General features: G+C 47.9%; 1 protein-coding gene across 1 annotated transcript; it reads left to right on the top strand.

The window, feature by feature from the left end:
• Window positions 1-691: 691 nt before the first annotated feature.
• ankhd1 (ankyrin repeat and KH domain containing 1) lies at window positions 692-23,310 on the top strand. The gene is given in 40 exon segments (XM_068739990.1): window positions 692-1,105; window positions 4,540-4,693; window positions 8,756-8,912; window positions 9,901-10,048; window positions 10,230-10,377; window positions 10,483-10,716; window positions 10,813-10,907; window positions 11,397-11,552; window positions 12,042-12,123; window positions 12,287-12,478; window positions 12,574-12,683; window positions 12,784-12,871; window positions 13,422-13,549; window positions 13,667-13,810; window positions 13,888-13,990; window positions 14,137-14,399; window positions 14,481-14,681; window positions 14,852-15,287; window positions 15,383-15,522; window positions 15,655-15,766; window positions 15,874-16,019; window positions 16,118-16,260; window positions 16,570-16,783; window positions 16,865-17,040; window positions 17,225-17,387; window positions 17,476-17,571; window positions 17,676-17,792; window positions 17,895-18,063; window positions 18,161-18,360; window positions 18,434-18,792; window positions 19,006-19,158; window positions 19,301-19,450; window positions 19,598-20,237; window positions 20,283-21,131; window positions 21,244-21,436; window positions 21,520-21,657; window positions 21,810-22,061; window positions 22,158-22,342; window positions 22,430-22,612; window positions 22,681-23,310. Coding segments are annotated over 40 exon segments (7,953 nt in total). The 5' UTR covers window positions 692-829; the 3' UTR covers window positions 22,741-23,310.
• The last annotated feature ends 489 nt before the right edge of the window (window positions 23,311-23,799 follow it).

The following is a 23,799-nucleotide window of genomic DNA, read 5'->3' as shown; positions in this document are numbered from 1 at the left end:
TTGTTGTCAGGGATATTGCGTATGAAAACAATGCTTGTTTTCGTGTACTAAGTACTCTTAGTATACAGAAAAAACTGAACTAAATGATGAGATTGCATCTAACTCATTTTCAGAATTTATTTATACTAATGTTTTCTTAAAGTAACATAGGAAATGTGATTATAATATACATTTTCGTATTGTTGTTTTTATTGTTCCTTCTAGTCTGTATCTGTATTTTGTCTGATAAAATTCACTTTAAAATATAATATAGTTTTTTTTGTTCTGATTTTAATATTGGACCTTTTTAAAATAAATGTTATTATTTACACGGTTAGTTATAGGCCTATTCTGATTGCCGTTTAAAATTGCAATAAATAAACGATTAAAGTTCACTTCGAGTACAACACAGTTCCACCGTAGTCCTTCGGTTTTGGGTGATTTCCAAGAAAGAGTTGAACTTGTTAAACGAGCTCCCAGTTAAGGTGGCCTTCCATGTCATGTCTTGACGTTCGTTCGACAGCCTCGTGATACTGGTATACCTAACTTTACGCTGCGGTCTCGCGCTTGACGAGCGCTATATTCAACCAATTGGAAATTAAGCGTTTTAATCCTGAACCAATAGAGTTGCGCGGATTCTCTACAGAGGCGGTCTTTCTGAGAAACGGTGCGTATCGGGTTAGGTTGTTAGAAAGTTAATGGCTGGGGGAAAGAGAACCTCCTCAACCCTCGCTTCGGGAGAGTTTCTGGATTCCCTGAAGTAATACAAGCAATTATATTACAACAAAGAGCCTGGACGGACGTTTGAGTGACCAACTAGTTCGTTGACGCACGTATTGTGAACATAAGTATGCAGGATGCAGTAGCCGGGACAGCAATGCTGACGGACGGCTTCGAGGACGAGATTGACTCGGTGACTCCTCGCTCCCCAGTGGCAGGGATGGGGGTAGGAACGACGCCAGGAGGAGTCGGACTAGGGGGCATTGGGATTGGTGTCGGTGGAAAGAAAGTGCGTTTGTACGGCGAACCAGGCGGACCTGCTGCAGAAAGACTGGATTTCAAATTAGCAGCCGCCGTCCTCTCCTCGGGTCCGGGATCCGGTAGCGACGAAGACGAGGTCTCAGAGGTAGCTACGCTAAGCTAGTTAGCTAAGCCTAACCAGGGAAACAGCGTTAGGCAACATTCCTCTTCTAGCGCGAGCTGGCCGTTAGTTAGCACATTAGCTCGCAGTTGGCAACCACCCCCTCCCAGGCCGCTGGAATTACATAAATAAACTAAAATTCAAAAATAGTAACACTTCTTGCTAAATCATATGTTGATGGAGTGTTGAGACGTGTGTAATATTTTATCAAACAAAAGCAAGTGTTTACGCTAAGCAGCCGAAATGTTTTATTTATGCAGCGCAGGCTGCGACTGCGGCCTAGTTCGGGTGGAAGCGAAGGCGGCCTTGTTCGGTGCGACCGTCTTGCAACACCCATCGCAAGTTTGCGGCTCTTTTAGTAGCCCTTCAGCCGCAGCAAATGGAAGATGTCCGTAAAGCAAAGGACATTCACGGTCATCTTAGTACCTGCCATTGCGAAGTTAAGGTGCCTTTGTGTCGCTTTTCCAAATAATGTTCGATAACTCCGCTGTTTCCTAAGCTAATTTAAGAATAACCCGAGCTTTGCGGAACCACTTTAATTTTCGACACTTCGTGTTGACAAATAGACCAGTTGGGTTCTTTTTAATCCCTCGTCTGTGTTGGTCAAATATGCTCCGCCACCCTGTGTCAACTTAATCTGCGGCGGCTCGATCGACAGAGGCTAGTTAACGTAGAAAAGGTGTCCGACTTCCCATGTGAAAGGCGCACGGCGCGCGCGAGTGCAGGTGTGATAAAGCGTGCTTTAAATATGTACCATATTTGCTCTAATAAGTGTACAGACTGAACAAAATCTTGTCTTTGATATACTTTCCAAAACGCCTCCTTTTCAATTGGATAAAATAAAGGGTTTAGCCAAAGTCGCCAAATGCTATATCCCGAGCTAACATTTATTAGTACGCCATATCTCATGTGAACTGTCAGTTTAAAGATATTAAGATTTGCTCGCTGTACGATTGTCGAGTGATTTAATTTGGCATATCTGCAGCACAGAAGTGCAATTTACCGGACTGAGATGATAAATATGTGATATTTACATATTTACAAACTTAATGTTTATTGTCCGTAAAAGGTCATGAAGATGTGACGTACAGTCTGAAAACATTGTCGTCAGGTTTTACGTCGGCACACGGAGAGATCTGCCACTGCTGAGCAATGGTTGCCTTTTGAAATGTCTCTCTTATACCTTTCAAATACCTGTCCAAATGCTATCTATATGATATCTGCTACAGCTATAACAGTAAGAACGCCCGCTGATACCAGCCTCAATTCGATTTGTTTGAACATTAATTTTTATAATGACATTTTGGGCAGTGGAACCAAACTCCAGATGTGTGAACTCCACGTTTCTTTACTCGCGCAGCCTGCTAGATAAGCCTGAAAGTCTGCCTTTGTTGTGGTGGTGTATTCCAGCAGAGAACTCACCGCTCTGGGCTGTAGCTAAAATTTGAGTCCCAGGATTAAGCAAATGCCATTCCCGGCCTTTCCAGCTCTCTGGATACCAACACTCAGGCAACTGTAGTTCATTAATAGTGAAGACTGATCTCCATTGTTGATTATAAAGGCGCTGGTAGAACTACATCCCCCATGGGTTGCTCTGTGTCCCTATCGTTTAGCTGACTTCCTGCACATCGCTGAATGTGGAATTTCACCTCACATTTGCTATCGGTCTGTCCCTAACTTCCAGGTTGCAGGTCATATACGGACACAGACACCAAATGTTTTTTAGCAAACTATTCAATGATGACCGCTTAATCATATTACTTTTTATAATAATAAAATACAAATCCTACCATGTTCGTAAACCGTGCACCAGTTAGTTTGAATGTCTGCCATATATGCTACGCTTTGTATTATTAATCTATATATGATTTACCATGTGCTATTAATATTTTTTTATCTCACTAAAACTGTCAGTAAAATGCTATAGGATAGCCCGCCAGCTGAAAGTTTAAATATTCTTTGTAGAAGGATGCAATGCGTAATTTAAAAACGTAATCTTTATTTCTAATTTGATTTCTCCAGTGACTGCAAGGTAAGCCAGTATGAGAGAACACATCTGTGTGTAGGTGGTAAATTACCTTGAAGATGACAAATGTCAAATACCAGTAGTCTCATAAATTTGAGCCACAGGCATTGGACCAGCTGTTGATACTGACTAAATATGAAAGTTCAAAATGTGTGTTAATATTTGTTCTAAAATGTGTCATTAATATTTTCCCTCAAAGTTCTACTCGGCCGTATCAGACAATCAATTTGCACGGTAAAAAAACATTTGTTGGGTACAGTGTGGCTTTTTTTTTTTTGAAATTTTGTTAATGTCACTGTCAGTATTGTGACTCTGGTCCCGCTTAGTGGATGATCGATTTAATACGGTTGCTGAGATGTTGCCAGATATTTGCACGTTTTAACCAGCTTCCTGTAATGTTGCTTTCAGTCGATCATTTGGTGTCATTCCTAGTGTAGTTCAGATGTTTGTATAGCCGGCGCACACGCAACACCTGCCATTACAGTGAAGCGCATGTAACATAACCTTTAGTGAACAGGCAGCACAAATGTAGGCTAGGGTAATCTGGCGCGACTGATTTTGAAAGATTCCTCCAATTTTGGACTTCAGTGCAGAGACGGATGGATGTGGTCTTCTTGCTGTTAAACGTGCAACAAGTTTCTCCTCTGAAATTCAGTTAATTTATTAAAATGGAGCATCCTACGCGGTTATTTCTAAGTCAGGCTGTAGCCAAGCCTCTTACAGTAAAACGACACACTCGCACACAAGCTTTGCCTCTTGACCAAACAGGTTTTTTCCTGCTTGCCTGTATGACGTACAATGTCGTCCAGCCATTCATCGGCATTTCTAGATCGGTTTACTGACGTTAATGAGACTCACACCTTTTGTTATTGGAAATGGCTACAGAATAACTTTATGTTTTTCAAAGCGCCAAAGTGTCTGATCAATTCTGTCTTCCCCGATCGTTTCAAAGCTTTGGTATGCTGCTCAAAATGGGTCCTTTGTAACATTAAATGACACAACAGCTAAGTAAATAGAGCACAATTGTTGAGGATTAGTGTAGAAGGTGTTGCACACTGTCGTACATTAGAGCTAAGGGGGCCAAAGCATAGGTCTGAGATTGTTATTCTGTTGATTTTCATCTGAAACTCAGCATGTATGCAGGATTTCCAATTCTAAATAAACACGCGCACAATGCCTGTGGGGCCACTTGTAAAACGAATACATAAATGTACTATTAATGCATTCATCTTTATTCAGTAACCCTCCTAATGCCAGTATGTAATTCTGTTTGAGCTAAATAACAAACGCTTATACACATCTAGAGCTGAATAGAATACTGCTGGTAAACTATCTTGACAGTCTGTCAAAGGGCTCGTAAATTCTTTGCTGTCTTTTCGTGTCCCTCTTCCAGGTGGAGTCGTTCATTTTGGACCAGGAAGACCTTGATAACCCTATCATGAAGACGGCGTCAGAGCTGCTGCTGTCCAGCGCTACAGACGGAGTCGATTTGAGGACTGTTGATCCGGAGACGCAGGCCCGACTCGAAGCTCTGCTGGAAGCCGCAGGTATGAATGCCTCTTCTCTTCTATGTCATGACAGATGTTCATTTGCAGGGCTCTGTTAGCCACACCTGTCAAGTCCCATCTAACCTTAGTTTCCTTGACGTGCAACTTTAAGCTCTGACTTTTCAGCATTTCCTTTACATTCATTTCAAAGTCTCTAAAGGTTAAGGTGTTAATTTGTATTAAACCTAAAGGTTGAAATGGCCATAAAAGTTTCTGATGGTTCTACCAGTGTCGTTATCAGTGTATGGCTTTAAAGTGATTTGGTTAAATGAATACAAGTTGAACTTGTGATCTACTGTTAGAAAGTACGTGTAGATTAATTAATCAGGGTTGTGTCCTGGCCTCATTTAGGGTTGTGAATATTACAGGACAGATTAACGCTGCAGCTGCTTGAGCCCACAGCATGCAGAGTGTTGAACGGCTAATGGCTAATCTCGTTCTATACTCCTTTCGCTCTCACTAGTTGTAACAGAAGAGATGGCGGCTTGCATAATTTAATTTAAACTTGGAGACCTTTTGATGAAAATGTCTCATTTGAGGTAGCTGTTAACACCGAGTTAGAGCTGAGTTATAGCACTGAGACCTTGTAGTTATGATGACACTGTTTTCATCTTGCAACAGTACAAAGCCACCATAACAAGTGTGGCAGTTTCCTGCTGCTGACTGGAAGTTGACGAATTTCTTTTCATTTTTGTCATGTGGGGATGAGGAGAGGCTGTGCAGACCATCTTGCACACAAGCTGACTGACACCCCTTTGAATGGATTTTTTAAATTAGGTCTGTAGCAGGTCGCTGTGTTGCAGGAAACTATTAAAGTGAAGGTTTTAAGTATATCTTAGTTGATATATTATGCAAATATTCACTGGGCAGACGGATTTCTCTAAACTGAATTGGCGCTCATCCTCTGCTAATAGAGTAAGGGTCTCCTGAAACTTGCATTGTCTCTGAAATAAAACCCCCCATTTTCAGTTAATTGTCTTCTTCTTAGAGTTAGCTGCTAACAGCTAATAGTTGACGTTTTAATGTTCTGGCTGTGGGTTGCATAAGTCATTATCACACCCCTGGCCTGTCCTTCCCCCTCGCATCTGATTTGCATCTCACTACGTCCATTGTTGTCTGACAGGTGTAACAATGCAAACCCTCCGTAATACGAGTAAATCTACACCCGTCCCACCTTGGGCAGGCTGCGTAAAAGGCCTGCAGTAATCAGCAGGTGGACTTCTAATCCCACAGCAGAGGCGCAGTGTGCATAATTGCTGAACAGTATTTTGTTTTTACATCCAAATAAATTGACAAGCTCACCTCCTGCTGTCGCTGAATAATAGACAGCTTTTCCTCATCCATTCTTGCTCTCTTGCTGTCAAATAAGATGGCCGTTAGAAATTCTTCGTTAGTCGTTTTGTTTGTTACGCAGCAGCTACTCCAGGGATCACCTGATGCGGGGCCTTCCGTTCTCCCTTGGGCTCAAGAAACACAAAGAAAATCCGTAGTGTGTCAGGCCCTGCTTTTTAATATTGTAGTGTGTGCATGAAGCTCATTTAGTAAATGTCAGGATTTCAAATCCCCTGCAGCGTGAGCCTGACTTTGTCAAACTCCGGTAATGTTGCTGCTCCAGGTTTGTGTGGAAACCACCTAACCTGTCTCTTTTGAGAACATCGCAAAGCAATTTGCAGAAAGAGCTAAAGAAAAGACAAAATGAAAAATGTGTTACCGCTCTATCCAACCACCATCTGGTTTAGGCAGCTATAGTATTTGTCACAGCAGATGTACAACAAAGTCTCAATAGTACAGCATTCAAGAGCAGAGGTAATTAAATAAGTTCAATGATCTGATCGGAGATATTTGTCAACAGGAGGGCTTGTTAATCCTGCAGGGTTCATGTTCCGGAAAATTCAGGATTAAAGCAGATGCAAATCTGCTAAATGCGCCAGAAAGATCAGACCTTTAGCACAGTAATCCTTCAGTAATCAATAGTCAAGATGTAACTAAAAATGATTAAATGCGTCTATTACATTTCTTTTCCTTATTAATAATGGAACACAAGGATTTTTGAAACAATAGGCGAATTCCTGTAATTACTACACGTCTTTAACTAACTACAAGAAACACTAGTAACTGGAACAAGCTGTGCAGGTACCTCATTAGCTGAGGCTCCTCTTAACCTGAATGCAACAAGCTCGACCCAAACTGCTGGAAATGGTCCGGAGAAACCATGCTACAAAGCCCACTTTGTCACCCCGAATCACTTTTCAATTCTCGTGGTGTCATTTTATTCTGAGATAACAGCTTGTTATTGTGGTAAAACACCCCAACATGTTCCATGTTTTTACATTTTTTCCTACTCTTCATCTTTATGAATGCTAAACTTTAATATCAAACAGTGTGAATTCATTTGAAGTCAAATGAGCAGCATGAAGAAGTTTCCCTGCATTATGAATACAAATTCTCTTCATTGCTGACAGATTAGAGTGAATGCAAGTGGGATGTCCTGAATCAGCAGTTGGTATTTATACCTGCCCCAACATTTTATTTTAGAATCACTAGATAGATCATGTTATCTGTGTAAACATGAGTTTTCAGAGCAGCGCGGGAACATGGTGCTTGTGGTTAAACACTCTCCCAATCTCTTTTAACCTGGATCTTCATTTAATCCCGTGGGCTGTGGCGCCTTTGGGCCGTAGTGCAACAGCCAGATGCAGGTTGCATGCGGGGGGCTGAAGACATTTTTTGTGGCCACTTTGAGAATAAAGAACATCAAAACCTCGAATGCTGTTGAGAATTTGATTTGAAAATGGCAACGCCTGAAATCTGGATAAATGATTTGATTTGATTTCGTGTCGATCATAGCGGATGACGACTGATTTTGGTCACATCTGAGTGATGTTTGCGCGCTTGCGTTGTGGCGTGGATTGTGCTCAAACAAACCCCGGGTTGAGTTTTAGCTAGAGTCCGGGGTAAAGTGTTTATTTAGATCATATGCTGTGTTGGTAGCGCAGTGGCTAGTTGCTTCAGCCCAAACCAAAGAATATCTGTCTATCCTTTGCTCTGGTGGGCTAAGGGTTCATTCAGCTGAAATCAGACGTAGAGGATAAACGCGGTCTGATGTTTTCCTGCTGCTCACGGTGTGCTTGTGTGATCGGTCTGTTTTGGGGTCGGCCAGCTTTTTGCCTTCCGTGACATAAACATTAATGATCAACTTCCTCAACCTCTTGTTTTCTTCTAACTTGAGAAGCATTGCGCAATGCTTGTCTGAGAGCCATGCTAAGTTTAGCTTGAGTCACAGGCCTAGTGGTCAAATCACAGGAGCCACCACAAAGCCCGGAGCTCACTTTGTCTCTAATGTATTGCTGAAGCTGAAAAGTTCAAAAGCAGAAGCAGCACTCCTTTCTGTTCTGGTCATTTTTGCTAATTTCTTTTTTTTTTTAGGAATGTCCTTAAAACAAAAGCTATCTCATTTTTTTGGGGGGGAAATGGGTCTTGTACTGTCTTCTGAAAGACATCTTTCACTGTTGCTTATTAGCGGCAGCTGGGATTTTCCTCCTGTTTGCTCTTTTCCCTCTCGTTCCCCTCTTTTGCATTTTTTCCTCTTTCACCGATAGACACGTCGATTATCACACCGTTACTCTCTAAGCTGTGCTTTGTTGACCATTGTGTCCGGTTTCTGTTTCTCTCACAATCTCTGCATATTACCCATCTATAATTCACATTATAGATTCATGTTCTCGCCGGGACCAATCTCTATCAGTCTACAGAAGTAGCAGTATTCCTCGCTCTATTCATTCTAGGTTTAGTCTTACATGGACAGTGTTTTGTACCACTTGGCAAAGTATTTGGCCGAACAGAAATTAAGAATCATAGATGGTGTATTGACAGTAAAACGTTTTAAGCCATATTAACAAATGCTTGTGTGTTTTCTGCGTGTGTTATTTTTTCCTGTATGCTGCTACTAACTCTGGATTGGATTGGCTGGACTGGACTTGCTTCTTCACCTGGTCTGGTGTGGTTGTGCTCCCCTGTCGTTCGCCTTGCCCTATGCACCTCTACCCTCTTGGTGTTCGGCAGGCATCGGTAAACTGTCCACTGCCGATGGTAAAGCTTTTGCAGACCCCGAAGTGCTCCGACGGCTGACATCGTCTGTGAGCTGCGCCCTGGACGAAGCCGCGGCAGCCCTGACCCGTATGAGAGCCGAAAACACACTCAACGCCGGTCAAGCTGACAAGTATGTATCTCCCCCGTGCTGACCCTGCCACATGGCAGCTCGTCCTGCACACGGTTAGCAGCTGATCACACAGAGATCCATGGCTAAGAATCAGTGGAGCTGTTCTCCTGGTATGTTGCACCTGCAGTCAGAGACCTTGTGTCTCACTTTGCGTTGGTTTCTAGCAGTATTTGGATACATACTGTAAATGTTGGCAACCTTTGACCTCAATGTGTAGGAGTTGCAGACCAAATTAATTTGGTCCTACATTCCACAGACGCGTCGTGCTTTTTTTTTTTTTTTACGTGACAGAAGGTGAGACAGAAAATGCATGAGAAAACGAGGGGAAGACATGCAGCTCAAAGCGATGTCATGCTTTTCTCAGGTGTTTCTGAGGTGGCTGAACCTATGATGATGAGTCTGTGTGTGATCAGAGCCTTTCTTTGTGATGTACAGTCGTCTCTCGCTACATCGTGGTTCACTTTCTGCGGATTCTCCGCTATATCGCGGGATTCTGCGGTGTGTATAAATGTTTACATTTCCATTATTTTATTGATAAAATAAGAATTTTCTAGCCTAAAAAGAAAAAAAAAAAGACTTTTGAAACATACACTAGTGTATTAGAATACAAAAGTGTTTGTAGGCGTGTGGGAAGGGGTAATGCGGTCGAGGGTGGGTTGCTAACTGTGCAGGGAGGGTTTCCTAGAGCTAAAAATACATGTAAAATAAATATGGTGTCGCTACTTTGCGGATTTTCACCTATCTTGGGTGGGGTGGGTGGGTGGGTGGGTCGTGGAATGTAAGAACTGTGACAAACAAGGGACGACTGTGGTTACAAACTGGTTACCATCTTTAATGTGACTATTTTGTTCTTTCGAATCTGATTTGCACATACAATATTATTGCATGTGTATGCGTGTTTGTCCCCCCGAACTTCATTGGAGAAATGAGGCGTATGTGTGTTCACCTGTCACAGTGGCAGTAATTGTAGCAGTCTGGTTATTTTCAGCCGTAGTTTAGCGGAGGCGTGCTCAGACGGGGACGTCAACGCTGTTCGCAAATTGCTGGACGAAGGCCGGAGCGTCAACGAGCACACGGAGGAAGGCGAGAGCCTGCTGTGCCTCGCCTGTTCGGCAGGCTACTACGAACTTGCACAGGTGTGTGGGGGAACGCTTTATTGCAATGTGATGAAAAGTAATTGATTTTCATGTCTGGAGTCTAGTATCTGTACAGAAATGTTGCTTTTCTGCCAAGTAAAATATTAGTGATGCTTTCGGTCATTCATCTTGTCACATGTTGCAGTCCTATAAATCTCAAGACGTCTTCCTTCACCCGTAGGTTTTGCTAGCCATGCATGCTAATGTAGAAGACCGGGGCATCAAAGGGGACATAACACCGCTCATGGCTGCTGCCAGTGGAGGATATGTGGACATTGTCAAACTGCTTCTGGTCCACGGGGCAGATGTTAATGCACAATCCTCCACAGGTAACCCCCCCCCCCCCCCCTCGTGTCTCTACTGTTAAGTTTCTTTTCTTTTCTCTCTCTCTCCCCTTTGCATTCATTCAGACTATTCTCTTTGCTGTCTTCCAGGTAACACCGCTTTGACGTACGCGTGTGCCGGTGGTTTTGTGGATGTGGTGAAGGTGCTGCTCAAAGAGGGCGCTAACATCGAGGACCACAATGAGAACGGACACACGCCTCTAATGGAGGCGGCCAGTGCCGGCCACGTGGAGGTGGCACGGGTACTCTTGGAATACGGCGCTGGAATCAACACACACTCCAATGAGTTTAAAGAGAGTGCTCTCACGCTTGCCTGCTATAAAGGTCAGGACTTGTGGATTGATATATTTGGGTTCTGTGCCATGCTATGGTCTTCGCCAGTGATCCGGTATTAAGCGTATGCTGCTGTTTGTCCTGCAGGTCACTTGGATATGGTGCGTTTTCTGTTGGAGGCTGGCGCAGATCAAGAACACAAAACCGATGAGATGCACACGGCGTTGATGGAGGCGTGCATGGTGAGCATCTGACCTAAACCTCCACACTGTTCTTTAAACTCGGGATTCGGTGCAGTTTTTTGTTTTTTGAAGAAATGATTATTACTTAGAGAATTTTGCAGGATCATTTTCTAACAATATTACTTTCTTTTTCTTGATTTGTATATTTGTACCAGATTATATGGAAAGGTTTGTGATATGACAGATTTAAACAAAAATACACTTGAAAGCTGAATTCATTCAAATCTTTTCCTATGTAATGCTTGGTATGCATGGATGTAAATTTCAATTGGGCTGTCCAGTGGAGGCATCCAAGCTACAGGTGGTGATTATATCCATGCGTTCTGTTTTAATTTGTTCCCTTTTGTATCATTGTCAGATTAGAGATGCAACCCAAAAAAACCCTTAGTAGCTCTCGCACTGTGCTTGACTGTATATTAATTGAAACGTGAGGCCATAGATTTATTCAGGTCCTTATCTCTACATCCTCTGTGTGTCTCGCTGTCCCAGGACGGCCATGTGGAGGTGGCACGGCTACTGTTGGACAGCGGCGCCCAGGTCAACATGCCGGCGGATTCCTTCGAGTCGCCCCTTACCCTTGCAGCCTGCGGAGGACACGTAGAGCTGGCAGCCTTGCTAATCGAGAGAGGAGCCAACCTGGAGGAGGTGTGTGAAGAGACGGATGCCGAAAGACTTTTCACTTGCCTCACTGGAGCTGTGTCGGCATATATTAATGATGTCCCCGTGGACCTCATCTTCATCTCTACTTCATCTTTATGAAGTCTAAACTTTGACTTAATACTAATAAAAAAAACAGTTACAAAAGTGAGCCTCAAAACACAAAATGCAACATTATGATGGGTGAAAAACAGTTGCTTATTTATTTATATTTGACTGTTATTTAAAATAAATGAATTCCCAACGCTCGCAGTGAGATCGCGTACTGCTTGGACACAAGCCCACGGCATGCCAGAGGAAATAACACGGCCTCAGGTTTTTATGGTCTCTCCTGGTCCTTTACAGCAACGGATCTGCCTCACACAGTGTCAATGTCACACAAGTAGTCCGCTAAAACGTTCCGTCCTCAGCGAGACACAGACATAAAGTACTTCTACTCCTTATTCTTGTAGCTATGATGCTTCTCTTTTTGTCCAGGTCAATGACGAGGGCTACACTCCTCTGATGGAGGCAGCCAGAGAGGGACATGAGGAAATGGTTGCCCTGCTGCTGGCTCAAGGTGAGAAGGCTTTACACCCACCGCTTGCAAATGGAAGCTACATTTGTGAAAATTATATTGACATCCTATTCTGTTTTCCGATTTATTCAATTGTATATGCTTTCCGTGTGATGGGAATCAAAGCAGCCACTCATCCTTTAGCTTTTCTTGTTCTGTCATCCAGGTGCTAACATTAATGCCCAGACAGAGGAGACCCAGGAGACGGCGTTAACGCTGGCATGCTGCGGAGGTTTCTTGGAAGTGGCTGACTTCCTCATCAAAGCAGGGGCCGACATCGAACTGGGCTGCTCCACACCTCTAATGGAGGCTGCGCAGGAAGGCCACCTCGAGCTGGTCAAGTACTTACTGGCTGCAGGTGAGCAAGAGGAAAGGTGGAAAGGTTGGATGCATTTTAAAAATATCTGGGGAATACTGCGCTTACAGTCCAAACCTCTTGGTTTTGTCACTCAGGGGCAAACGTTCATGCCACCACAGCAACGGGTGACACAGCGTTGACATACGCATGCGAGAACGGACACACTGATGTGGCAGATGTGTTGCTGCAGGCTGGAGCCAACCTGGTATTCCATGATCCAGATCCTCTTTGTCATTGATGTTAAACCCTTTATTGTTTGGTTGAACCCAAGCTTTACCAATCGCAACATGATGTTTGTCCCCCAGGAACACGAGTCTGAAGGAGGAAGGACGCCACTGATGAAGGCAGCAAGGGCAGGCCATCTGTGTACAGTGCAGTTCCTTATCAGCAAAGGTGCGTTGTTGACTAGCTGCTCAGATCCGATTTAAATATGCGGTCTTCCCTCCTTTATCGGGGGTGTTATGTTCCAGGACCCTCGCAAAGTAACAACGCCATATGTTATTATTTTACGTGTATATTTACCTTTATGAACCCTCCCTGCGCTGTTATCAGTACACCCTCGACTGTATTAACCTTTACTACACGCCGACCACTTATTCTTATACAGTAACGGTAGTGTATATTTCAAAAGTCTTAGTGAAAGTTTCATGAAAAACACAAGCGCAAAGTAGACGCAACGCGGACGACTCGCACCGATGCTAACTGGATGAGCGAGGTGCAACAAGCGCTGATGCCGGGACGCACGTAGGTGCAGCTCTTCGTGTTTTCCGAACGCAGATCTTGTTCAATGTGTACGCTATATTGCAAGCTAGAAAATGCTTATTATTTAATTTCTTTATTTTAATGTTGAAAGCGTAAAAATTTATTTGAAAGTTGGTACCCGTTAAAAACAATGGGTCTGATATTTCATGCGATGGGTTTCCGTGGGTCTCTTTTGTTCCAGGTGCGAATGTGAACAGAGCCACGGCTAACAACGATCACACGGTGGTGTCTCTGGCCTGCGCTGGGGGACATCTGGCTGTGGTGGAGCTGCTGCTGGCACATGGAGCGGATCCCACACACAGACTCAAAGTAACACATTATATATATATACGCACTCACACATGCACACTTTGGATCAGTTGTTGTGTACGTGCTTTTCTGTGAGGGGGTAGTACTAACATGTTGCCGTCTGTTTTGTCTCTATAGGATGGGTCGACCATGTTGATAGAAGCTGCTAAGGGTGGCCACACCAATGTGGTTTCCTACCTGTTGGACTACCCCAACAATATTCTCTCTGTCCCAGCCCCTGACCTCTCCCAACTCACTCCCCCCTCCCAAGATGCCTCTCAGGTAAGAGAAGGGCAGCATCCTGGAGGACGCACATGGTTTAAGTACGAGTCAAATCTATTGACATCTTGTTGTGGCAGGTTCCTCGCGTCCCATTCCAAGCTCTCGCTATGGTAGTGCCCCCTCAAGAGCCCGACCGAGCCCCGTCGAATCTCGCCACGCCCCCACCCATCTCCAGCAAAGGTAAAATGGGACACGCATGTCTCATCAGCCATTGATGGCGTCCACGAAACGTCCTTCTCAAAGGAATCGACCTGTTGTCTGTATTTCTAAGGATTTTAATTGGTGGCTCTTTCTAATTCTCAGCATCTTCAAATTCTCTAATGCAGGTGTGTCCAAACAGAGACAGGCAGCGCTTCAGTCGGGTGTCCCCAGCTCGGTTGGCCGTGGCCCTGAAACGGAGCCCCTGCCGCCCTTTCACTTATGTCAGCCTCTGGAGTGCATCGTGGAGGAGACGGAGGGAAAGCTGAACGAGCTGGGCCAGAGGATCAGTGCTATTGAGAAAGCGCAGCTCCAGTCGCTGGAGCTCATTCAGGGGGAGCCGCTCACCAAAGACAAGATTGAGGAGCTGAAGAAAAGCCGCGAGGAGCAGGTACAGTCCCTCCTCCCTTTGGCTGGCAGGTTCTTGCGCTGTCTCCGAAGTCAAATAGAGATACGAGTGTCTCCTAACTAGGTGCAGAAAAAGAAGAAAATCCTGAAGGAGCTGCAGAAGGTGGAGCGCCAGCTGCAGCTAAAAACACAGCAACAGTTCACCAAAGAGTACATGGAGGCAAAGGGTTTAAAGGAGGAGCAGGAGGCGGGACAGAGCCAGGGTCCAGGACCGGGGCCCGGAGGTATGGCGTCTGCTGCGGGACCCCTTCCCACAACGCCTGGCGCCCTGGCACATACCAGCTCTGACACAGATGAAGACGCGAACAAGGATGGGGAGCAAGAGGAGCAGCCAGGAGACGAAGGCGAAGAGGTGAAACACTGATATTTACATTATTCTGGCGACTTGGGACACTGTTCATTGATTCTCGAGGCTTGTTTTGTGTGAAATTTCAGGAAGAGGAGGAGGAGGATGATGATGATGATGATGACGTGGAGAGTTCCGAAGAAGAGGCAGATGGGGAAGAGGACAGTTACCCCAAGCTTCCTCAGGTGGGCACAATCCTCTACAGGGACGGGCCTCCGTCGCCACAGCAGCCTCCACTCCCCCCCTCACCGCAGGCCCAGCCCCAGCCGCCGCCTCCACCTCTTCAGGCCGCCTTCGTCCCCATTCAACCCTTGCCTGAATACAACCCTGCCGACTACCCCGGAAGCACCAGCCCGGACCTACAGAGAGTACTGGTGGGGCAACAAATGCTGGGCCAACAACAACAACAGGGTCAACAGTTGGCTGGCTTGGGCCCAGGGATGCTACCTCACCAGGCCCCAGATGGGCTAATGGTAGCCACACCTGCACAAACGCTCACAGACACGCTGGATGACATCATGGCAGGCAAGTGGATTTGCTGCTGCACCTGAATGGAGGCCCGTTTCCCTTCATCGGCTGTAAGGGTCTGCTCAATCCTTTATCTCCTTTCACTGTCGCAGCTGTGAGCAGCCGAGTGCCCATGCTGAACACGACCACCTCACCCACACCCCTGTCCCAGCCGCCCACACAGATGCCCGCCAACATCGCCTCGCCTCCTTCAGTCTTGCCCCTCTACCCCTCTGTTGACATAGATGCACACGTAAGACGATGCCAATTCGGAAATAAAAGAAATTACCCAGCAAATGATAGGTGGTCAAGTTTAAGCCTGTGTGTGTGTGTGTGTGTGTGTGTGTGTGTGTGTGTGTGTGTGTGTGTGTGTGTGTGTGCGTAGACGGAGAGTAATCATGACACGGCGTTGACGCTGGCGTGTGCGGGAGGACATGAGGAACTTGTGTCTGTCCTCATCGCGCGGGGAGCCAACATTGAGCATCGGGACAAAAAAGGTGTGAAAGCATGTTAATGAAAAGACATCTATTGATATTAACAGTAGAAAGGTGTGACTTGAGTTCTTCAGTGTAAAGTAAGAGAAGGGCCTTCCTCCTCCCGATAGGTTTCACTCCTCTGATCCTGGCAGCCACTGCTGGACATGTAGGAGTTGTAGAAGTGCTGCTGGACAAAGGAGGTGACATTGAGGCGCAGTCCGAGAGAACCAAAGACACGCCCCTCTCCCTGGCCTGCTCTGGGGGCCGCCAGGAGGTACTTTGAGTTTTTATTTCACAACGTTGGCCGTCCTCATTCGTTCTTTGCTGTCCGTACCCGTAACAACTCTGCATTACCATCACTTGTTTTGTCAGGTGGTTGAGTTACTGCTGCTTCGCGGCGCCAATAAGGAACATCGTAACGTGTCCGACTACACGCCTCTCAGCCTCGCCGCTTCTGGGGGTTACGTAAACATTATCAAGATTCTCCTCAACGCTGGAGCAGAAATTAACTCCAGGTGAGCGTCAAGATCTTTCGTTTTCACTCTGACCTCACGGTATGAGAGAAACAGACCTCAATATGACCATGAAAATGATTAATTTATTACTTTGTAGACACGTTTTAAGCCAAACTGTCTCAGACAGGAGCTGAAACGGTAAGGAAGTGACTTAAAAACCAAGACTTCGTAGCATTAGCTTTGTTGAATTGTAGAAAAATGATGCTAAATGTAACCAAAATGCACATTTAGAGATGGAGGTACACTTAAAAATGACAAAGCAAAATGACTGCTTAAACATTAAATCCTATTTGTGTACATTCTCAACAGGACTGGCAGCAAGCTGGGGATCTCACCTCTGATGCTGGCAGCTATGAATGGTCACGTCCCGGCAGTGAAGCTGTTGCTCGATATGGGGTCAGACATCAACGCCCAGATCGAGACGAACAGAAACACGGCGCTGACTCTCGCTTGCTTCCAAGGGCGAGCTGAGGTCGTCAGTCTGCTGCTCGATCGCAAGGCCAATGTCGAGCATCGGGCGAAGGTGAGCGGCCTCGAGTCGCATTTATCCCCCTCCGGTTTCAAGAGTTGAAAATGAATTTGAGAATGAACTCCCTTCTCGCAGACCGGCCTGACTCCCCTGATGGAGGCCGCCTCGGGAGGATACGCGGAGGTGGGCCGAGTGCTGCTCGACAAAGGCGCTGATGTAAACGCCCCGCCTGTTCCCTCCTCCAGAGATACTGCCCTCACCATCGCTGCCGATAAAGGGCACTACAAATTTTGTGAGCTGCTTATAAACAGGTAAGAGCTCTTACAAGTCTCTAATGGTTGCTGTCGTCTGTGTTTCAGGCTCTTTTTTTTCTAGTTAAATCGGGTTTCACACTTTTGAGTGAGGCATGAAGGCAACATTTGGAGAACTCATCGGGTGCTTTTAACACAACCTGCTGCCAATTTGATCTTTGTGATTCCTTCCTAATCCTTGCAGAGGTGCTCATATCGATGTTCGGAACAAGAAAGGGAACACTCCTCTCTGGCTGGCGGCGAACGGTGGCCATTTTGATGTGGTCCAGCTCTTGGTGCATGCCAGTGCTGATGTGGATGCAGCAGATAACCGCAAGATCACTCCGCTCATGGCTGCCTTTCGCAAGGTGTGATTTTACAAGAACCATGATTTTTGCTTTTGCGTTCACAATATTCTTTGGCTCTCCTAACATTTTTTCGATTGACTATTTTTAGGGTCATGTCAAAGTGGTTCAGTATCTTGTGAAAGAAGTCAACCAGTTCCCATCGGATATCGAGTGCATGAGATATATCGCCACCATCGCGGACAAGGTAGCCATTTGTTTTTCATTTGTCTGCAAAACACACTGAGCTGTAAAAATTGACGGGCATGTTTAAGAGCCATAATTCCGTGCATTGGTTTCCTTTTGCTGCAGGAGCTGCTGAAGAAGTGCCACCAGTGCATGGAGACCATTGTCAAAGCCAAAGACCAGCAGGCGGCCGAGGCCAACAAGAACGCTAGCATTCTCCTGAAGGAGCTGGACTTGGAGAAGGTAATGTCTCTGTTATTATGCAGTTATTACATTCTGTGTGTGCTGCTCACACAAGGTGAGGATAATCACTTGTTTCTACGACTTTGTGTTTGTGCGCGACAGTCCCGAGAGGAGAGCAAGAAGCAGGCCCTGGCTGCCAAACGCGAGAAGCGTAAGGAGAAACGCAAGAAAAAGAAGGAGGAGCAGAAGAGGAAGCAGGAGGAAGAGGAGGGGCAAAAGCCTCAGGAGGATGATTCTGAGATGCAGGAGGAGAAGGAGGATTCAGCTGATGGTACCTTTTCTGTTTAGAGATGGCAAAATGGCACTTTATCGACCTTTTGAAGTTGTGCTAGAATGACGGTTGGGAATCATCCTGTCCCCGCTTTCAGAAACGGAGGTGCCCATCGAGCCTCCGAGTGCAACCACCACCACCACCATCGGAATATCGGCCACCTCCGCCACTTTCACAACGGTCTTTGGTAAGAAGCGAGCGAGCGTTGCCACCACCCCAAGCACCAATCGCAAGAACAAAAAGAACAAGACGAAGGACTCGGCGCCCAACGAGCCAATCATATTACAGGACCCGCAGGTCCGTACGGCTCTATCACGTTGACCTTTGACTCACGATCTCCGTGCTGAAAGTCCTCCTGTCTTCCCTCCAGGTCGCACTTGCACAGCATAAGGCTGACAAGAACAAGATCCACGGCGAGCCCCGGGGTGGAGGGGGCGGGGTTACCGGTGGCAACAGTGATTCTGACCCGTTGGATAGTACCGACTGTGCCAGCGAGAGCAGCAGCAGCGGGGGCAAAAGTCAGGAGCTCGGCTACCTCCCTGACCTTCCCTCATCCGCATCCTCCTCTTCCTCTTCCTCCTCCTCCTCCTCTTCATCAGCCCTCCCATCAGGGCCAACCCAGTCCCAGATTCTCCCGCGCGGCCCAGAGAAGAGACACTTTCCTCACCCACACACTGACGGAAAGGTGGAAAACAAGGTCACAGTCTCCGTCTCGAAACCAGTGCAAAGGTGAGTTCTGTTTGGCCTCGTGCACGTTTATCGTTGGGCCTGCTGCTTGTCTCGGGTTCGAAAATGTCATTTCTATGTGAAGACTGGTAATATTTTCACTTTAACCTCCATTGTACTTCAAAAACGTCCCTGTATTTTCAGCCAGGAACAAATTGCATCTTCATTATTTTGTAATTGATCAACTGAACGTAATCATTTTGCAATTTGTCGCAGAGCTTCGGACGCAATCGAGTCCTCCTCCCACTCCCTGCCCTCCCCATTCAGGACCATGGGTCTTCCTCTCTCCTCCCCCAGCAGTAAACTCAGCCTCACAAGCCCCAAAAGAGGCCAGAAGAGAGAAGAAGGATGGAAGGAGGTGGTCAGAAGGTCAGTGGTTGTGTAAGTTCACCGGTTTACGAATGGAAACGCTTTTATAACAGAAAGATGGCTCTTGAAATTGGTTTACCATCTGCCTGTGTAAACACACACACACGCGGTGATTAATGAAATGTCACTGGTTGTTCTGAAGATCAAAGAAGCTGTCTGTGCCGGCCTCTGTCGTGTCTCGGATCATGGGCAGAGGAGGCTGCAACATCACGGCCATCCAGGACGTGACGGGCGCTCACATTGACGTGGACAAGCAGAAGGACAAGAACGGGGAGAGGATGATCACCATAAGGTAACAGAAACGCCCCCTGGTGGACTGTAAACACCTCCACAGCCGGCGTGGAGGAGGGTGTTGTGATGTCGTTCATTTCTACGGGGCCGTGGTGCAAATCGTCGTGTTTAACCTTCAGCACTGATAAAGTGTGCTTTGCCGTTTCAGAGGAGGCACGGAGTCGACGAGGTATGCAGTTCAGCTGATCAACGCTCTAATCCAAGACCCGGCCAAAGAGCTCGAAGATCTGATCCCCCGGAATCACATCAGAGCCCCGGGCTCCAAAGCGAGCTCGGCTTCCTTCGGCATTTCCTCGGGAGCCTCCAGCGGTTCGGCGGCTGGGCCCAAAACGCTCGGCTCGTACGTCACCCCCACAGGCGTCTCATTCCAATCGTCTTCATCCTCGTCTTCGGCCTCCTCTCAGGTCGGGGGGAAGATGGGCAAAGGGCTGTCGCCGAACGTCAGGCAGCCTTTCCCCGTGTCGCTGCCGTTGGCGTACGCCCACCCCCAGCTCGCCCTGCTGGCGGCGCAGACCATGCACCAGATCAGACACCCCCGGCTGCCCATGGCCCAGTTCGGCGGCACCTTCTCCCCGTCCGCCAGCACCTGGGGGCCCTTCCCCGTGCGTCCCGTTAGCCCCGGCAGCGCAAACGGCTCCCCCAAACACAACGGGGGAACCAACGCCGCCGGCGGCCAGCCCAGAGCCAACCCCACCCACAGCGAGCACAGCGGCACGGGCGGCTCCGGCGTGTCGTTGGCGCTCGCCAACGCGACCGCCAACGCCGCCGCTCCTAACGCCTCTGCGGCCGTCGGGGGGCATCACGCCTCCAACCTCGCCCTGTACAACGCCCAGCCGAGCGCCCCCGCGCCTTCCTCCGCCAGGAAGCAGCTCTTTGCCCCCGATCCCAAGTCTGCCGGCGTCGCTCCCGCATCGCTGGCCGCCGCCTCGGCGGGCGGCAGCAACGCGGTACGAGGCGCAGGTTCTCCTGCACATCACGGCTCGGCGACGGCGACCGCCGCGTCTGCCCCCCAGCAGCCGGGCGGCGCCATCTCGCAGCCCCCCACCAAGTCGGCTAAAACGGAGCCCAGCGCCGTTGCGCCTCCTGGAAAGGACAAACCCGCTGCGCCCGTAGAGAGCCAGCCGCCTTCCGTCAGTGAGAACATCAACGCGGCGGGCTTCCCTGCCCCCGCCACGGCCTTGCCCCCCAAGCCAGAGCCTCGACAGCAGTTGCCGCTCCCTCCTTCCTCCGTGCCGTCCTCGGACGCTGCTCCACCCCTCCTCAACCCACAGCACAGCTCCCACCTTCCTGCAGCGCCTCCCGCTGTCCTCTCGCACAACGTCCCACACCCGAACGCCACCGTCCCCCACTTCTCGGCCCCCGCACCCCGAGTGTCCCACCGTATGCAGCCACCGGGGCCTTATTACGCTCTCCCCGAGCAGCAGCAGCAGCAGCAGCAGCAGTCTGTGTTTGTGCCCTTTAATGCGCAGCAGGATGCCCTGAAACAGAGCCAGACGTCTCAGCCCACAGGTTTGCCCCCCCCAGCCCAGGCCCCGGGCCCCCTCCAGGTCTCTGCTAACCTGGGGATGATGAACGGTTCACAGATGCAGCACGTGGCCAACGCAGGCAAGCCTCAGCAGATGCCCCCCAACTTTGGCCCCGCAGGTCTCTTCAACTTCAGCATTTTTGATAACAATAACCAGGTCAGTTCAAACAGAAATAGTAAAACGGCGTCTCGTTTATAATGGACGCTGCGATCCTGTAACGGTCTGAAGCGGGAGGTCGTGTTTTTGATCGCTTGCGTTTGCCCAGCAGGTTGGAAACAATCAGGTGTGGGGGGCGTGCCATCTGCCGGCTCGATCGCCTCCAGAGCAGTCGTACTCGGCCCCCCCGGCCTACATGAGCATGGGCCAGATGGAGAACATGATGGCCCCGCCTCCTCCGGACAGCTCCAAGGCGCCTGGTTTCCGCTCTGCCTCCCAGAGGATGGTTAACAGCCCCATCGGTACTTCTGTTTTCGTTTTGAGTTCCTTTCTGCTCATTTGGGTTCCGTGTTTCCGTTAATAATAATAATAATAATAATATATTGTCTTCATTGATCCTCCCTTGCAGCTTTGACCAGCTACGCCACCAGTATCCCCGGCAGCCCTGTGTATCTGCAGGGCCATGCGGGTGTCGGCACCCCCTCGTTCAGCAGGCAGCACTTCTCCCCTCATCCGTGGACATCAGGTACCGAACTCACCTTCTTGTTTTTCATTTTCTTCTTCCCTCTTCAGAGAACCAGCTTTTTTACGGACCTCATTAAGTCCTTTATGAAGTGCTACTTCTGACGCGTCGATCCGCCCTGACTAACTGCTGCTATATGGTGTCGTCTCCACAAGGTGAACCTCCTGTCCCTCCTCCCTCTACGGTGTCATCCTCAGCCCTCTCCGCCTCGGCCGTGGCCCCTCCTCCCCAGCCGAAGCCGGGAAGCTCGTCGCAGCAGGACCGGAAGGTTCCTCCGCCCATCGGCACGGAGCGGCTGGCCAGGATCAGGCAGACCGGTTCCGTCAACCCGCCTCTCCTCACCACCAGCTACACGGCGTCTGTTGGGCAGGGAGGCATTTGGTCATTCGGGGTTGGCAGCGCATCCGGTGAGCCCCCCCCGTTTTCTGTTCTTTGAACCGATCTCAGTCGTTCCACGCTTGTTAGCTAGCACCCATTTCCTGACCCTTGTGTTTTCGCTACAGAGGCCATGTCTGGTTGGTCCCAGCCACTGATGAGCAGTCACATGATGCACCCCCAGCTGCAGGCGGAGCAGTCTGCCTTCTCTCAGCACCAGCCGATGGAGCAGGACGACACGGGCATCGCTAACCCTGCTAACAGCTACCACCAGCCGCAGCATTTGCCCAACAGCTACATGGACTTCCCGAAGGTAACGACTCAAAGCCGCGCGCCGTAGATCGCGAGCCCTCTTCCTCTTCCTCTGACGGACGCCAGACACCCTTTGTTCTCCGTGCAGGGCATGCCGATGTCAATGTACGGAGGGACCATGCTGCCCCCTCATCCTCCCGTGGCAGAGGGGCCGGGGGGCCCGATGTACAATGGTTTGCACGCTGGCGACCCCGCATGGAGCTCCATCATCAAAGTGGTCCCGAATAACAGCGATAACTCTGACCCACAACAGCAGGCAAATCCCTCGAGCGTCGAACTGCCGCCAGCCTCTTCCGTCGCCGGACGTTTGTTCTAACGTGGGCTTTTTCCTCCCTTCAGGTGTGGCCTGGCACCTGGGCGCCTCACGTGGGTAACGTGCACCTGAACCACGTCAACTAGAGGAAGCGTCCACCGCAATCGAACTCGCACAGCATGATCCACAGTGCAAACACGAAAACCAACTGACTAATATGACGGAATAAGACGAATGATAAAAAGAAAACCATGCGACATGTTACCCGAGTAGAGATCTGACATGGCAAAGCAGAGGTTGAAGAATCGGAGGTTCTCTTGACACCATTCTTTGATGTGCCTATCTCAAACGAGGAAAGCGGAAACCGAGCGAGAGCCGTTAGCGCTCCAATGATCCAGACGCGTACGTGCGCTCGCCTGTTCAACAGGGATCCATTCTCTACATAGTTTAGCGATTTTGACTTAAACCCACATACACCGTTCATGGGGTACAGGGGGGCTCAACATGAAGTAGCTATTTAAACTTGGCCCCAGAACTAGATGATTACCTAAAGAGAAAGAGAAATCAGAACCTTTTAGAGTGGTAAATACATGTATAATTGTTTACATACTAAAAAAGGGTTAAAATGAGAGTAAATTTCATGTCGTATAGTGGCTCTACTTTATGTAGCCTGTATTAATGTGAAATATTTACCTTAATATTCAATAAAAAGATTGAAAAGTATTTGTGTGCTGTGAAGCTTTATTTTCATGTTTTGACATAATTTAATTTAATGAAATCCCTCGTAGCTCCGTCTTCTTCGCTGCTCACAGCTGGAACCCCCCCATGCTCACCTTTTTGAGTGCAAATGGCCCTCAATGTTAAAATATTACATTTATTAAAACATTGTTGTTTTTTCCTTTGCAACTTCGAATTGAGCTACGAGAAAGGACAACATTGTCACACGCAAGATAGACTCTTACAGGAATCTCGTCTGAGTATATCGTAGATAGAAGTGTTAAATATGTTCAGTGCGGTTTCACACAACGAATTATGACCTTGAATTGATTACAATGCATTTTACATCTGCATTTTACAACTGCATTTTACAACTGTCAACAACTGTAGTTCTTAAATTGAGTCGCACGTACAGGATCCGCAGGTTGGTGGTCACTCAATGCTGCCGCATAGTGGTGAGACTGGGGACTTAAATAATAAAAAAAAGC

This window comes from Brachionichthys hirsutus, chromosome 6 (assembly GCF_040956055.1).
Source record: "Brachionichthys hirsutus isolate HB-005 chromosome 6, CSIRO-AGI_Bhir_v1, whole genome shotgun sequence".
Taxonomy (NCBI): domain Eukaryota; kingdom Metazoa; phylum Chordata; class Actinopteri; order Lophiiformes; family Brachionichthyidae; genus Brachionichthys; species Brachionichthys hirsutus.
This window is presented reverse-complemented; position numbering and strand designations above follow the sequence as displayed.